At 49.9% G+C, this 17,939-nt stretch overlaps 1 protein-coding gene across 1 annotated transcript; it reads left to right on the forward strand.

The window, feature by feature from the left end:
- Window positions 1–1,637: 1,637 nt before the first annotated feature.
- Window positions 1,638–5,129, forward strand: MEIS3 (Meis homeobox 3). The gene is made up of 7 exons (XM_065898280.1): window positions 1,638–1,661; window positions 2,791–2,902; window positions 3,087–3,235; window positions 4,162–4,238; window positions 4,478–4,536; window positions 4,643–4,726; window positions 5,080–5,129. The coding sequence occupies exons 1-7, from the start codon at window positions 1,638–1,640 to the stop codon at window positions 5,127–5,129; spliced, it is 555 nt and encodes a 184-aa protein (XP_065754352.1).
- The last annotated feature ends 12,810 nt before the right edge of the window (window positions 5,130–17,939 follow it).

A 17,939-nucleotide genomic window follows, 5' to 3' on the forward strand; every position in this document is an offset into this window, starting at 1 on the left:
GCCCTGAAACCAAAGGCATGCCCAGAGAGCTGGGTTCCAGTATCAGGGCACACACAACACACCACACAGCCTTAGACAGCCACAGTCAGACATGGCCTGACCACAGGACAGGCACCAACTATGCAACAGCCACACAGACTGCAATACAGCTGCATGACAGGACGCATACACACCCCAACAGCTGCAGATGCCACACATAGACTTGGCTACACCCACACAGGTTCACAAACAGCCACAAAACCCATTACACTCACAGTCAGGTGATAGCATATGCCACATACTTAAACACTCACAGCCCGACAGCATAATAGCATCATAGATCACACAGCCTGACTGAGACACTGCCGTTCTAGAGAGTGTGTGTGTGTGTGTGTGTGTGTGTGTGTGTGTGTGTGCAGTACACACACGTCAACAACGTAACAGCCACCCAGCTGGAGATGGAGCCGAATGGCCCAGATCCTACGACATAAACTCAGCTACAGCCACACTTAGACCCAGAGCAACCACAGTGCCTGCACACACACACACACACACACACACACACACACACACACACACGCTACCCTAACCTCTTTTTCTTTTTTATAAATTTATTTCTTTATTTTTGGCTGCATTGGGTCTTCGTTGCTGCATGCAGGCTTTCTCTAGTTGCGGCGAGCGGGGGCTACTCTTCCTTGCAGTGCACGGGCTTCTCACTGCAGTGGCTTCTCTTGTTGCGGAGCACGGGCTCTAGGCGCGTGGGCTTCAGTAGTTGTGGCTCGTGGGCTCTAGAGCGCAGGCTCAGTAGTTGTGGCGCACGGGCTTAGTTGCTCCACGGCATGTGGGATCTTCCCGGACCAGGGCTTGAACCCGTGTCCCCTGCATTGGCAGGCAGATTCTTAACCACTGCGCCACCAGGGAAGTCCTACCCTAACCTCTTAACAGTTGGACTACTGTAGGTGTGGGCACACACCTTGCCACTCAATGGCCACGTGGCCCCAGATTCATTCAGTCTCAGGATCAGTCAGACTGTAGTTTCATAGACTTAGGCACCCAGGTAACAATCACACAACAGCCGTGCGGATCCCAGTGAGGCCCAAACCCACGAGGCGGTCACACTGTCAATGCGACAATTATACAACATGACACCCACACCCAAATACAGGCACGTGGCCATACCACAACTACGCAGACTGGAGCATGCACACGCAGCAGTCACAGACGAGCCTCAAGGACCCTCTGCCCCACAACCCGTATTATGCACCAGCTCAGTAGCACACCACGTGCGTGTGCCGGTCAGTTACAGCTCCCTTGGAGGCAGAGCCACATTCTATATCCTCACACAGCTGCCAACACACTCCTGGCCATCATCCCCCGCCAAAGAGTCACGGAGCTGCCTGCCCACTCATGCAGGACTCAGGATAACCACACACTCTCTCCCACATAGGACACCAACCCCTAGAACTACAGCCACAAGCTTAGAAAAAGAAATGTAGCCTTGCATTTGCCAGGTGTAGCCACCTGGCCGGTTGAGAGAGTGACACAAGCACGCTCAAATACGGCTGCGTGTCTTAGCTCTGCCCACGTGACACCTCTTCTCCGGGGACAACCTTGCCTTGCCGGGCACGGACGTCAGCACGTTCACACTGGCATGCTGCATGACGGTCTCAGGACAGCTTCAGGTACACTGACACGGACGCTCATCCGATCAGATCCAGTGCCAGAAGGGCAGGGTGACAATTCCAGCAATGCGCAAAAGCCTTCAGACCTGATGATTCTGTCGTTTGCACACAACCCATCCCCAAAGCCCCCAAACTCCACACAGATGTTCTGAGCCCGCAGAAAGCTTCTCTAAGGTGCCGTGTCTCAGGCTGAGCCCTGGAAGGACACAAATGATGCATCCATTTGCAGGGGTGAGGGACTAATTACAAAGCAGAGGGCAGGGTCTAGGACATTCACCAGGGGCAGGGGTGTACCCCAGGGCTCAGCGACAGCAGGCGGCTGTTGCCATCCCCACTTCCACCCAGTCTGCCTCCCAACAACTGAAGAACCTTAAACCAAGTGGCCAAGAAATGATGTATCTATACAGGTGGGTAGGCCTCCTGGGACACAGAGCTGGGGCAGGGGGTGAATTCAACACATTGTCAAGTTCCTCAAAGTGTGTAGGACTCTGGATAAAGAAAAGACAACCCCCGACTCCCTGATCTGCAATCTAGAGACCACCAAATCTCTGAAAACTAGAAGTTGGTGTTTTTTTTCCCCATAAGTTTAGTGCAGATTTATTTGGCAGCAAAATCTGACCTGAACTGAGAGGCTATTTATAGCCTTTATTTATTCCACTTAGTTAAATGTTCATCCATTTTGCTGCAGAAATGTTCATGAGTTTGATGACGAGGTTATGCCCCAGACACTGTGGAGGTGTTAGGAGATACATGGTGTGTGCACTGCCTAAAGATATGAAAAGTTTTGAATTTTGAAAGAGCGCTGGCTTCCCGGGATTTCTGATCAGGTGCCAGAGATCTGTACAAGCTCATCTTTCTTGAGTGATTGCGGTGTGCCTTTACGTAAATTAACTCACTGAATCCTTACCACACTCTGTGAGGGGGGTGGGGATGGTTGTCCTCCATTTTTGCAGTTGAGGAAACTGAGGCACAGAGAGGTGACGTGACTTGCCCAAGGTCACACACAGCCAGGAAAGAGGCAGACTCAGTCTTCACACTCAGGACTCCTAGCTCCAGAGCCCGTGGTCTTAGCCACTGTAGTATATTATACCCCAAGCCTTGGCACTGACTTCCATCTGTTATTTTCCAGAATACTACATGGATTAGAGACCATGAAGACAGCGGGTCTGTACATTTGGGGACCCCGGGTCCATCCAGCGGGGGCCTGGCCTCCCAGAGTGGTGACAACTCCAGTGACCAAGGTGAGAAGCTTGAGAGGTGGAGGGAAGGTGGGAGTCAGTCTGAGGATTGAAGTTAGATAGCAGGTAGGACTTCCGGAGGGGCAAGGATGACTGGGGTGTGGAGTGGTGCCTTGGGGGAGAGTTCTGGGTCCCTCTGGTCCCCCACCTTTCCCGTCCCCAGCACAGCATGCCTCTCCCTGCTCAGGAGATGGACTAGACACAAATGTGGCCTCTCCCAGTTCTGGGGGAGAGGACGAAGAGCTGGACCACGAGCGCCGGCAGAACAAGAAGAGAGGGATCTTCCCCAAGGTGGCCACCAACATCATGAGAGCCTGGTTGTTCCAGCACCTCTCGGTGAGAGCCTTGGGGCCCTGGTGCGGGGTGGGCAGAGAGAGAGATGGAGAAGGATGGCTACACAGAAACTGAGGCCTGGAGAGAGACCCAGAGACGGGAGACTGAGGCAGCAGGGAAATATTGAGGGAAACTCTCAAGCAGATGGGGATTGACAAGAGCAAACATCCATGAGCACTACCTGTGTGCCAGGTGCCACTAAGGCCTCTGGACTCATTCAGTCCTCTCCCCCCGACCCTCCCATCCAGTCACCCACCCATCAGTCATCCACCATCCAGCCAAACATACCCCATGAAGACAGCGATGTTGTTAGCTCCATTTCTCAGTTGAGGAGACTGAGGCCCAGAGGTCTCACAGCCAGAAGTGGGTTCAAATGCAGGCAGTCTGGCCTTAATCAGCAAACCACCCTGCCTCAGGGAGACAGGAGGACAGACAGGGAGAGGCCGAAACAAAGATAGAGATGGAGAGCATTGAGTCAGAGCAAGAGAGACACAGGGGGAGACTGAGTCACATTGGGGGAGAGACAGACAGACAGACACAGAGAAAGATAGAGATTGCGACTGGGAGAGACATGCACAAGGACCTAGCGGACTCAGAGAGGGCTGGTGCTGGGCTTTGCCTCCTTTCCCCAGGGCGGTGGAGTTCCCCCAGTTCCCCCCTCCCCCAGCTCCACCTCCCTGATGAGAGCTGGCCAATTAGCCTCTAATTGCTGGAAGAGGTTGGGGGACACCCACCGGTGTAATTGCCCGAAGCTTGGCTCTGCCTCCCTCCATTGGGCCCCGTGGAACACGGAGAAGCTCAGACACGCCGCCGGCTCTCCTGGCCTTGCCTCAGCCTGGGCTCACCAACTCCCTGGGACCTGGGCAGGCCAGGCCTGGTGGATCAGAGGGCAACCAGGCAAGCAGGGTGACTCTTGCTGGTGGCCACAGCACCCGTACCCCTCAGAGGAGCAGAAGAAACAGCTGTCCCAGGACACGGGGCTCACCATCCTACAAGTCAACAACTGGTGAGTGACACCGGAGGCCTGGGCCGTCCGTGGGCCAGCCCGGGGTGGGAGGCCGGGCGCTGTCCGCGGTGCTGAAGGAGGCCCCAAAGCCCCTCGGAGCCTCTCTTCGTCCTGCCTCTGCTTTGCCGCCCCTGTATCCGTCCTCTCTTGCCTGCTCTCTCTCTGTCCCTGTGTATTCATTTCTGCCTCTCTTCTACTCCCTCTTTGCACCCTCCTCCGTTTCCATGGCCCCCTCCCAGGTTCATTAATGCCCGGAGACGCATCGTGCAACCAATGATCGATCAATCCAACCGCACAGGTACAGGGAGAAGGTGGGAAGAGAGGGCCTAGTGTTCCCGGGGGAGTATCAAAGCCTGAACCGGGCATCCTGGGGCTCAGCCTGCACCCGTCAACTCCCCTAGCAGGGCAGGGTGCAGCCTTCAGCCCAGAGGGCCAGCCCGTGGGGGCCTACACGGAGACTCAGCCACAAGTGACTGTCAGGCCCCCAGGTAAGCCCCGCCCCCTAACTAAGCCACACCCCCAGCACTCCAGGCCCCTCCTCCAAGCAATGTGCCCCACCTTCTGAGATTAAGTTCTTGAAAAATACCTTTGCTTCATTTGCTTAAGAGGGGAGTCGAAGATGCAAATGCAGATTTCCTGGTCCCCACCTTTCCTCCCAGAGTTTGCTTCTTCCAGGCTTCAACCACCCATTGGAAAGCTCCACTTTTCCTTAAAGGACCAGCACCCTCTTAAAGGATGACTCAGTTTGTCCTGATAGAGGAGTCCCCTGGGGAAGGAAGGGGGAGTGGGGCATATGGGGGTGTCTGGTGAAGACCACTAACACTCCTCTTTTGTCTTCCAGGATCAATGGGGATGAGTTTGAACTTGGAAGGAGAGTGGCATTATTTATAGAGGCTGGAGTCAGGAGAAATGTGAGTGTCCTAGGTCTAGGGGCACTAGGTTGGAGATTGTGCTATTCTCAGCCCCTCGTAAGACCTCCAGACTCCAACAGTGAACCCACCCAGAGCAGGGTCAGCCTGCGTCTCTGAACTGAGGGTTCTCCGATTCATCCATCCATCCATCAATTCACCCATACATATATTCATCCATCCATCAATCATCCACCAACCCCCTCATCCATCCAAACATACATTCATCCACTCATTCATTCATCTATCCACCCACCTATCCACTCATCCATCCACCTCCAAACTGATCCATCCACCCACACATCCACCCTCTTATTCATGCATTCATCCACCTACCTGCCTACCTGCCTACCCATGGATCCATCCATGTATGTATCCACCACCCTTCATCCATCAGAAGATACATCTACCCACTCATTCACCCACCTCCACATTGATCCACCCACCCACATGTCCACCCACTTGTCAACTTACCCATGCATTCACGCACCTACCTACCCACCCACTCATCCACCCATCCACATATTACATACATTTCCAAACATATATTGACATGCCTCAGGTAGGGTCCAGCTCTTGAGAAGATTCTAGGCTCATGAGGAAGTGGACATTAGAAACCAATGGCAATCTAGTCCAACAGTTCAAACAATAAAACACAGCTATCATCAGCTATCTCTGAGATATCAGGGAAGACTTTATAGAAGAAGTGGCTTCTGGGTAGGGCATTGAAGGATGAATAGGAGACCACTGGGCAGAAGGTTGGGGGCAAGGTAGCGGGGTGCATTCTTTTACTCTCCCAAGTCTTAAGTCTAGAGTATCTTCTCAGTCTTTACCATAACCCCCAAAGAGAGAAGCTATTATTATTTTCATTTTACAGATAAGAAAACTGAGGCTCGGAGAGAAGAGTTCACTTGTGCAGGTTCACTCAGCTTAGAAAAGCAGAGGGAACAGCATGTGCAAACGCCCAGGGTTGAGAGGCTGCCTGGAGTTTCTAAAGCAGCGGCCGTGGCTCACAGGCCCAGCCACTCTGCGGCATGTGGGATCTTCCCAGACCGGGGCACGAACCCATGTCCCCTGCATCGGCAGGCGGACTCTCAACCACTGCGCCACCAGGGAAGCCCCACAGATCAGATCTTGACTCTCCTTGGATTAAAACCCTTCTGTGGCTCCCTAGTGCCCATTGGATGAGGTCCAAACTCCTTGGTTTGGCATCCATTCATTCATTCCATACACATTCCCTGAGCAACTGTGTGCCCAGCCCTGTGCTGGGTGGTGATGGGGACACAGCAGTGACCATGACAGCCCAGCCTTGTGCCCATGAGGGTCACAGTCCAGTGGGGGAGACAGATCTGTCCCCAGACAGTAATGACCTACAGTAGGCAGGGCTGGGAGGAGGGAACCCAAGAACTGGAAGAACCCAGAGGGGGCATCGGGCCTAGGCTGGGGGGTTCCTGGAGGAGGGCACTTTGGAGCTGAGACCAGGAGAATAAGAGGAGTGAGACAGGAGAGGAAGGAACAGTATATGCAAAGGCTATGAGACAGCCCCTCACTACACACACACGTACATACAAAGGGACTGGGCTGGGCTGAGGCTGGTGTGTCAAATGGGTGAGTAATGAAATCAAGGCCCACAGAAAGGCTGGGATATGAGAGTGGAGACCTGCAAGGGCTTAGGCTTGGAGAGCACTGGAGGCCTGAGCCTAGGAGGAGAGGTTTGTTCAGTGCCCGGCATGTCCATGGGGGTCTCAGCTCTGCCCTGACCAACTGCAGACAGGTGAGCCCTGGTCCAGAGTCAGGGGACCTCTGGGACCAAGAGTGACGGAGGGAGCTTCTTATCCTGCTCCCCAAGCAAGCTGCCTTTTCTCCCCACTCTTTTCTGTCTCTCCCAATCCCTGCCTTTTCCTCTTTGTCTCTCCCTTTATTTCTGTCTCTCTCATTCTTTCTCTTTCCACATCTCCATCTCTGATTATCTCCATGTCTCTTCTCTATCCTGCTCTGTCTGTCCCTCTCGCCTTATCTTTTTTTTTTTTAATTTATTTATTTTTGGCTGCGTTGGGTCTTCGTTGCTGCACACTGACTTTCTCTAGTTGCAGCGAGCGGGGGCTACTCTTCGTTGCGGTGCATGGGCTTCTCACTGTGGTGGCTTCTCGTTGCAGAGCACAGGCTCTAGGTGCGCAGGCTTCAGTAGTTGTGACATGAGGGCTCAGCAGTTGTGGCTCACGGGCTCTAGAGCACAGGCTCAGTAGTTGTGGCACACGGGCTTAGTTGCTCCGCGGTATGTGGGATCTTCCCGGACTAGGGCTCGAACCCGTATCTCCTGCATTGGTAGGTGGATTCTTAAACACTGCGCCACCAGGGAAGCCCTCCTTATCTTTATCTCTTTCTTTGTCTTGACTGTCTCCTTGTCTTTTCTTCATCTCTGTCTGTCTCTTTCCCTTCATTTCTGTTCTGATTCTCTGCCTCTGTCTCTGTCTCTCTGTGTCCCTCTCACTGTGGGGCTGGTGGGGACAGCGCAGAAGGCCTGATGTAGGTCCAAACGCCCTCTCCACCTCCTGACTTGGCCTCTCCTCTCCTTTCCACAGACCCCAACCTCTGGACTGTGACTGCCAGGTTCATACCTGCTTCTGGTCAACGCCTGGCCCTCTGGCTTCAGGACCCCACCTCCTATGGCCCCCCCAACTCAATGCCTACCTCCCTGGGGCCCTGCCGGGACATGAGGGGCCTGAGCACCCACTCGAGGGTCTCTCAAGGACAAAGACAAGGCCTCCAGGCCCTGTGCCCCACTTCTGCCCTCACCTCTGCCTGGAACCTGAGCTGAGATCCTGGGCCTGGGTGTTCAGAAGATGGCGGCTGGGTACCCCCCCACCCCTAGGACAGAGAAGGGATTGGGGGTGGGCTGGGGCCATCAGGGAAGGAGGGTCACCCAGATCCGACATTTAGAGAGGTTCCCTTCATCCTCCCAGCCCACCCTCTTTCCCCCTCCCCCACTCCCCTCTTGTGTTGTCTTCTACCTTTTTTTTTTTAAGCATAAAGTCTTAAAAACAAAAGGCCACCAATCTGAGTTCGTGGGTCTTTTCCATGATTCAAATTCTCATCAGTTTGAAGCTCATGAATCACTGATAATAATTGATGCTTTTTATCCTGCTCTCTCCTCAGGCCCTCTGTATGTATCGGTTAGCTATTGCTGTGTAACAAACCATACCAAAGCTTCATGGTTCAAAAGGCCAATTAATTTTTAGCACATTAATCTACAGGTTGATGTAGTAGGCTGAGCTGGGCAGTTCTTGTGGCTTCAAAAGGGCTCTCTTGTGTATCTGTGGCCAGCCACAGGTCAGCAAGGGGGCTCTGCTGGCAGGCAGTGGGGACAACAGGAGTGACTGGGCTACATGGTAACATACCCCAGCAGGCTGACCTTGTTTGTGGAAAATGACCAGCTCAGTCCCCCTTCGGGGTGTCTGTCCTGGCTGTTCCCTTTGCCTGGGACACCTTCCTGGCTCAGAGATCACCTCTGCAAAGACACAGGAACAGCCAAACCAAAGCACCCCACTCTGTCCACCACTCTCTCTCACCTCATTCCCTGTCCCCCATCACCCCCTCCCTGGAATTCTTTCCATCACTTATTTGCCTATTCATTATTGGCTGGAACCTCAGCACTTTCAGAAGGTAGGAGTTTGTCTCTCTGTCTGTCACTGTGGTGACCTGGGGCCTCAGACAGCAAGCACCCTTTACCCAGCAGGTGCCTGGGAAACAGGTGGAGAACGGAGGAAGAAATTCCATAGTTCTGAGACTCAGCCGCCTTCACCTCGTCATTCATTCCTCCTGGCCACGGGTGTGCCCTGGACACGCACCCTCTGCTCATCCCTGCACTTGAGTGAACAAACCCAAGACCCTGCCCTGGGGGAGCTGACGTCCTAGTGGGGAAGACCCACGATGGGCCAAATAAATGAGCACATCATTTAGTCTGTTAGAAGCTGACAGTGTCATAAAAAGCAGAGCAGGGTAGGGATGGGAGTACAGGTGCCTCTTTTACACATTTATTTACCCTTTCTCTAGTTCGTGCTGTGCCAGGCTCTGTTCCAGGAGGTTTATACCTATCAATCTGGTAAACGCTTACCACTAAGCCCCAGGAGGAGGTATGATCACTGGCCACATTTCCCAGATCAGGAAACTGAGGTCCAGAGAAGTGAAATCGTTCGCCCGGGGTCACAGAGCTGTAGAGAGGGTGTTCCCATTAGAACCCCGGCAGGCTGTGAGCTAACCACTTGCCTCACGACCCCTCATTTTTTTTTTTTTTTTTTGTGCGGTACGGGGGCCTCTCACTGCTGTGGCCTCTCCCGTTGCGGAGCACAGGCTCTGGACGCGCAGGCTCAGCGGCCATGGCTCACGGGCCCAGCCGCTCGGCGGCATGTGGGATCTTCCCGGACCGGGGCACGGACCCACATCCCCTGCATCGGCAGGTGGACTCTCAACCACTGCGCCACCAGGGAAGCCCACGACCCCTCATTTTTAAAAATAGAATTCTAAGAGTCTATGGTTTCTAAAGGGCCTATATCACCGATTGTTTTCTGAGTTACGAATTGTTTTGGTGACTATGGTTACAGTTTGTCTCTCCCCAAACTGCCGGGGACTGAATGGGATGGATGAGGGCTATACAGCAAGGACTTCCAACACCTCTTCTCCCCACTTTTAAAGGCGGGTGGGGGAGGGTTATGGGGGAGGGGGCAGGGCTGGGCCAAGGCCTGAGGTCTACATCAAGGAGAGGGCTTTGTATTCCTGCAACCTGGCCTGGCTGGCAAAGGGACACTGGCAAGTGGGGGAGGGGAAGGTCTCCTCTCCCCCTCCCCCACCTGGTTGAAAATACCTCTCATTTAATCCTCTCTAATTAAATCAATTGGCTGTGCCATGGGGGAGGAGGGCAACTGGGCGGGAGGTTAATTGTAACTAAAAATACCTCCCTCACTTCCTGGGGTGAGGAACCAGCTGAACCTGGAGTTCTGAGGCCGCCTGTGCAGGGGGTGGGTGTTGCTGAGTGGAAGGGGCAGAGAGGCGGGGACTCTGGTGGGTCTGCAGGTGGCCCGTGTGGGGCTGGATGGCAGGGCCGGGTGGTCACCGGGGTTGGTGCATGTGCGTGTGTGTGACAATTGCATGACTGCTGAGGCCGTGGACTTAGGATCTGGGGTCGACGTGCCATTGTGGGGAGGGGCATCGGTGTAGCGGCCACCTCCAGGAATGTGTTCGCCGCCGAGTCTACTACTGAATGGGACGTATGTCACTGAGGAAGGGCTGCGGCTGTCACGCTGTGCCTCATAGGTTGTATGTCTCCGTGTGAGTGCGTGTCCATGACTACAAGACAGTGGGTCTTTATAACTGGGGACCACCTTGCGTATGTCCAAAGCCTGGTTGTGTCTCCACGGCCGCTCTTCTCTGCAGACCAGACCTCACGGTGGCCACCCCTGAACTGGGAAACAAGTGCAGTGGGATCATCCGATCCAGGGGCGGCAGGGGCTAAGACGCGGCACTGAGCCGCCAAAGGCCAGGTGGGCGCGGCCACCACCACGCGGTGGGCGTGGCCACCACAAAGGACGGCCCCGCAAACAACAATCAGAAGAGACCATGGCGCTGGGAGTTGATCATGGCGCTCCTAGGAGGGAAATAGATGTCCTCTCCACTAAGTTCTGGCTTGGTCTGCATACACGGAAGAGTTCTGGGTCTAGTGAACAAAAGTCTAACCTGAATCCTAAAACCAGAGAGTCGCGGGCCCTCCATCAATCCCCAGACTTGAGCCAGGTTACAGACCCAAGGCCCCTTGAAAGAGGGGAGGCCGGATCCCCTCGAGGAAGGACCCCAGTACACTGCCCAAAATTCACACTGTTAATCTTTCTACGGGTCTTCCCCAAAGGGACTTACAGCCTTTGACCAGGGTCACTGCGCACTGGGAAAAAGGAAATAATCAGACCTTTCGGGGACTGCCAGACACCGGCTCTGAACTCATGCTGATTCCCAAAGACCCCAAACTTCAATGTGGCCAACCAGTCAGACGGGGTGCTCATGGAGATCAGATGACTAATGTTTTTTTTTCCACTCAGGTCCGTCTCACCATGGGCCCAGGGCATCCTCGAATCCATCCTGTGATAACTTCCCCAATTCTGGAATGCCCGATTGGGATAAACATACTCAACAGCTGACAGAATCCCTGATAGACACCACCTTGGTGTCTGGCTGGGATGGTGGGCGAGACCACTGGGCCACCTGGTACGGTCTGGGGGTGTGTCTAGGTGGGATCGTGTGGCAAAGTGAGTCTTTATAACTGGGGGCCTCCTTATATGTGTCCATGGCAGTGTCTTCTGTGTGTGGCTTTGCAGCCTCTTGTGTTACGTGTCCACAACAGTGTGGGGTCATCCCGCGCGGATGCATCAGAACGTGGGGCTGGGCAATGAGGCCGGGATCCCTCCAGAGGGCGCTGGGGAGCCAGGGAAGTTTGATAGCAGTTTTATTGCGATATAATTCAAATACCATAAAAGTCACCAATTTAAAGTGTGTCGTTCAGTGACTTTCTTATCTTCACGGAGTTGTGCATCCATCACCACAATCGGTTCTAGAACATTTCCATCACACCCAAAAGTCACTCCCGATTCCCCCTCCCCAACCCCAAACCCCAGGCAACCACCAATCCACTTTCTGGCTCTGTGTGTGGATTTGCCTGTTCTGGACGTTTCTTATACACGGAATTATACAATACGAGGTCTTTTGTGTCTGCCTTCTTTCACTCAGCATAATATTTTCAAGGTTCATCCGTGTCATGGCAGTGCTTCATTTCTTTTTAGGGCTGATAATATCCCATTATCTTGGAAGAACTTTGAGCAGAGAAAGGACAGAGTCGGTTTGTGCTTTGCCCCTCGGGCTGCCACATGGAGGGTGGAATAAAGGAGGGGTGTTATGAGTGGAATTCTGTCCCCCAAAGAGATATACTGAAGTCCAAACTCCAGGACCTGTGAATGTGACCTCATTTGGGTCTTAGCAGATGGTCAAGTTCAGATGAGGTTATCGGGTGGGCCCTAATCCAATATGACTGTAAACATGTTCCTTATAAAAATGTTCTTTATAAAAAGGGAACATTTGGACATGCCCAGACATGCCAGAAGGAAAAGACAGCCATGTGAAGACGGAGGACTGCAGTGATGTATCTACAAGCCAAGAAATGCCAAAGTTCGCCAGCAAAGCACCAAAAGCTGGGAGAGACAAGGAAGGCTTCCCTTGTGGGTTTCAGGGGTGACAGGCCAAGGCAGGGACATGGGGAAAGAATATTAGGAAACAGGGCCACACTTTTTATTTTTTATTTTGTAAAATTTATTTATTTTTGGCTGCGTTGGGTCTTCGTTGCTGCGCACGGGCTTTTCTCTAGTCGCTGCGAGCGGGGGCAACTCTTCGTTGTGGTGCGCCAGCTTCTCATTGCGGTGGCTTCTCTTGTCGCAGAGCACGGGCTCTAGGCGCGCGGGCTCAGTAGTTGTGGTGCACGGGCTTAGTTGTTCCACGGCACGTGGGATCTTCCCGCACCAGGGCTCGAACTCGTGTCCCCTGCATTGGCAGGCAGATTCTTAACCACTGCACCACCAGGGAAGTCCAAGGCCAGACTTTTTAGAGATGAGAGTGCCATCAAATTTCTACATGGTATCTCAAGATATCACTGTGCTCACCCCCACAGCTCATGGTGTAATTGCAAACACTCAAATAATGCCTACTATGTGCCAGGCACCGTTCTAAGCACTTTACATATATGGAGTCAATCTTTGAAACAACCCAGCAAGATAGATAACTCTCATTACCCTCCATTTTGCAGATGGAGCAACAGACACCCAGAGAGATTGGGTAACCTGCCCAAGGCTGCACAATGAGTATGTAGCAGAGCTGGGATTTGAATCCAGGCTGTCTGGCTCCTGAATCCATGCCCTTAACCATGATTCTATGCTGCGTGGAGCGCTTGCTTTTTCTACAGCCAAGGAGAGCTCCGAGGCATAACTTATTCAGCCATCACCCAATTGATGAGTGTCTTTGTGGCTTCCAATTTTCTGATATAATTGGGTGGATCCAGGTTTTGTGGGGCCTGAGGCTCATACAATTCGAGGGGCCCTCTTTTGGAAAAACTATAGAACTGCCAACACATCAGGTGCAGGGTCTTGTAAAAGGCCTGAACAGGTGAGGGTCCTGAACCCCGGCGGCACTATCATCACCGTAAATCCCCCTCTGCTAACTGTACTGCAGAAACGGTACTAGCTGTAGCAAACAGAAGCACAGAATATCCACATGCGGTCTGCACGTGTGCAAGTGGTAGGAGGAAAGCTTCCTAGAAGTGAAGTTTGGACTTTCCATCCCCAGTGCCTAGAGCAGTCGTGCCCGGGACATAGTATGTGCTCAATAAATAGTTGTCAGATATCTTTAACAGGACACAAAAACACTAATTGTACAGAAAAACTGGACAAACTGAAGTATAAGATGAATAACTCCTGTTCGTCAGCAGACATCATGAAAATAGGAAGGCAAGCCACAAATAAGATACTGGTAGTACAGACATTCAACAAGCATTTGTATGCAGAATATATAAAGAACTCCTACAAACCAGGAAGAAAAAGACAACTCAACAGAAAATAGATCAAACACTTAAATGGACGCTTCACAAAAGAGACCATCCAAATAGCCAATAAGAACATGAAAAGATGTCCGAGTTCATTAGTCATCAGGGAAATGCAAATTAAAAACCACAAAGTGGATCTACCGGAACCTTCGAATTGCGAGCGGGAAGGTAAAGTGGATGAACCACTTTGGAAAACTGTTTAGCAGTTTCTTTTAAACATAAACATACACCTACCTAAGGCAGCAATTCTGCTCCTAGGTATTTACCCAAGAGAATTGAAAACATATCCACATAAAACCTTATACATGAATGTTCACAGCAACTTTATTTCACAAATAGCTCCCCACTGGAAACAACCCAAACATCTAGAGAATAAAGAGACTGTAGAATATTCAGACACTGGATTATCACAAAAAGGACATGCTGTATGATTCCATTTATGTGAAATTCTAGAAAAGAGAAATCTAATAAATGGTGACAGAGAGCAGATCAGTGATTGCCTGGGGCTGAGGCTGGGGTAGGGCATTGACCCAAAGAGCGGGGAACCATGAAACTTTCTGGAGTGTTGAAAATGTTCTGTGTCAAAACAGACTCACAGACCTAGAACAAACTTACGGTTACCAAAGAAGAAAGGGGAGGGGGGTAGGGATAAATTAGGAGGTTGGGATTAATATATACACACTACTACATATAAAACGATAACCAACAAGGACCTACTGTATAGCACAGGGAACTCTACTTAATTCTCTGTAATAACCTGTATGGGAAAAGAATCTGAAAAAGAATGGATATATATATATATATAATTAAATCACTTTGCCGTACACCTGAAACTAACACAACATTGTAAATCAACTATACTCCAATATAAATATTTTTTAAAAATGAAATTAAAAAAAGAAAGAAAATGTCTTGATTGAGATGGTGGTTACACAGGTGTGTTTGCCAAAATGTATTGACATTTTATTGTATGTAAACTAGACCTCAATAATCTTGATTTAAAAAGAAAAATCACCCTTTCCTGTCTTCTGTCCCCACCCCTCCTATCCCCTGCCCTTCCCTCCACAGAGATGACCATCATTCAAGTTTCCTGGGTATCTATTGTATCTGGTGTGTAATTCTATTCAATTACGTGAGCATATGGAAACGTCAATTTTTTTAAAATTGGGATATCACACATGGTTCTGCAACTTGCTTTTTTTCACTTAGTAAAATTTGGAAATATTGTTTGTATCAATACAGAGCCTGCTCGTTGTTTGGCATGGCTGCATAAGTGGTCCATTATATGGATGGGTTTTATTTAAGCAGATCCATATGGAGAGATGTTTACGCTGTTTCCCATATTTTGCTCCTACAAAGGTGGTGTGAATATCCTTACACACGTCATTTCCAGACATATGTGTATCTGTAGGATAAATTCCTGAAGGTGGAATCACTGGTCCAGGGGAAGCGGCATTTTTCACAGGTCATTTGATAGATTCTCCCAAATGTCTTTCCAAACAGGCTGTACTGATTTACATTTCCCCTGATTGCCAGTGAGTCCGAGCATCTTTGCATATTATTCTAGGTAATTTCTATTTTGTCTTCTGTGTGGGTTCAAATCTTTTGACTGTGTCCTTCCTAGGCTCTTTATCATTTTCTTATTGGTTTGTAGCAGCTCTTTATATATTTTGGATCTTAAACTTCATCACAGATATTACAAACACTTCTCCCAGTTTGCTGCATGTCTTTTGGCTTTATGGTGACTCTACCCTCTCAAAATATTTCCATTTTTTGGTTGTCAAATCTCTATCCCTTTTCTGTTATGGCCCCTGAAAATGACTTCCCAACTAAAGGTATTAAAAACAGAGAAATAAGTGGAAGAAGGGAGGAAACTTTAAATGCCCAGAGACAGCCATCAGGGCATCTGTCATAATTGAGGGCCCAGAGGCCACAGCCCCTCAGGGGTGAATTCTATGGCCCTTAACAGTTCCAGAAGCTCTTACTATCCATTAATTACCTGGGGAAACATGTCTGTTCCAATACATGCACAAAAATTCCAGGTGGGGCTGTGCCTTTGCTGTTCTGAACTGCCTTAAATAACCCTCATTATGACATTATTTTTCACCCATCAGATTGACCCAGGTTAAAAAGATGATGCTCACTGCTGGCAAGGCTGTCGGCGAAACGGGCGCTTTCATCTTCCTTGAGGGGAATTTGTACAACTTCAATTTAGCAGGATCTTTCTAAATACAAAGCGGGTAGGCACTCATTCAACAACCTTTTAAAACTTTCTCTTGAAGCTTAATATACAGAAAAGTGCACATATCATTAGTTTGGTGAGTTTTCCCAGAAAATGAAACATACCTGCGCCACCAGCGTCCAGACCAAGAAACAAACCCTGAGCAGCCCCCTGCAGCCCAGCTGATGCTGCCCCCACCCCCATTCTGTTGCCGGAGCTGCGGTTTAGTCCTTCTATTGCATGAATTCATCACAATTATTTAACTATTCTTCTGTCAATGGGCATTTGGCTGGGTTCCAGTTACGAATAATGCTGCTAACACACCCTGGCTTTTGGTGGACACACGTGCATTTCTGTGGAGTGTGTGTCCGCGAGCGGAACTGCCAGGTCACAGAACGTGCCCAGGTTCGATTTTAGCAGATTCTTTGAATTTTTTTCCAGAGTCGTTTTACCGATGAATGCTCCCACCAGCAACACGTGAGCTCTGACTGTGCCACACATTGAATTAGTATTGTCAGTATTGTTTGTTAGCCATTCTAATGATATTTATATATATTTATAAATATCTAATGATATTTATTGCAGCTTTAATTGCATCTCCATGACAGTATTTTTTCATGGGCTTATTAACCGTTTATCTACTTTTTGTAGTTTATATTCAGTATTTTGCCTCTTATAAAGCAGTTGTCATTGATTTGAAAGAAGTCTTTGTATAGTTTATATATTTGTAACATGTAGTTATTATATATGTATTTGTTAAATATACATATATAGTGAATATTTTCTCCAAGTCTATACTTGCCTTTTCATTTTCATTCTTTTTTTATTGTTCTTTTTCTTAGTATCTTTTGCAAAACAGATTAATTTTGATGAAGTTCAATTACCATTTTATTACTTGTACTTTTAAATAATCTTTATTATTTTATTGACTTTAATTGTTTAGTAATTTATTTTACATTTTATTTTTATATTTGTATTTCTATCTTATTTTTATATTTATTTTATTATTAAATAAAGTTAAACCCAAGATTTCTATATCAAAATGAAACCTCTGGGGGAAATAGTTTAGCTGTATTCATTTGTCAGGGAAAAGAAATGTTGGAGCAGAGAGGTCAAGGGGGTTTACCCAAGGCCACAAGGTGGTGTTAAAATCTGTCAAACGCATTTTCTGTTTTTAATACGGTGAATCACACTGATTGACGTTCGAATGTTAAACCTACTTTGTATTCCTAGGATAAATGCCCCTTGGCCACGACGTACTACTGTTCTTTTCATATGTTGCTGAATATGAGTCGCTAAACTTTTAGGAAGGAGTTTTGTGTCTGTGTGTCGTCTGAGTCAAGTTTTGCATTAGGGCAATGCTGGCCCAGAGGTGTCGCCTTCCACACTGTGAATGAGCCGTTGTTGAGCTCCTTCCCCGTCCGCTGGAGGTCACCAGTGAACCCACCCTAGCCTGTCCTCTGCGTTTGGAACTAAGAATTACATTTCCTAATAAGTCCATAGCACTGTGCAGTTTCTTCTTGACTGAGCTTTGGTAGTCTGTGCCTTTCTCTGTTTCTCTCTTGCTGTGTCCCTTGTCTCTTGTTCTTTCCTCTATCCCGCAGCTGTCTCTGCCTTGGCCACGTCCATCCTGTTGTCACCCAGATTTCAACTGAGTCATGGAATTCATTGGCATTATCATCGTTCACAGCGTTCCCTATCTTTTTCATGTCTGTAGGGGAGACGTGGCCAGGGAGTCCAGAGGGGACGGCTGAGGACTGCCCATGGACCCCGCAGCAGAACGACCCTGGTGAACAGGCAGCCTGTGGGTCCACAGGAACACTGAACCCACCCCGTCCAACTCTCAAAGCGGCACATGTACATGGGCCAATGCAGCGTCTCTCAGGTTCAAGGGAAAGCAGAGGCCGCGAGTACAGACTCAGGAGATCAGCAGTCGCCAGGGG

Source organism: Phocoena phocoena, chromosome 20, assembly GCF_963924675.1.
Source record: "Phocoena phocoena chromosome 20, mPhoPho1.1, whole genome shotgun sequence".
Taxonomy (NCBI): Eukaryota; Metazoa; Chordata; class Mammalia; order Artiodactyla; family Phocoenidae; genus Phocoena; species Phocoena phocoena.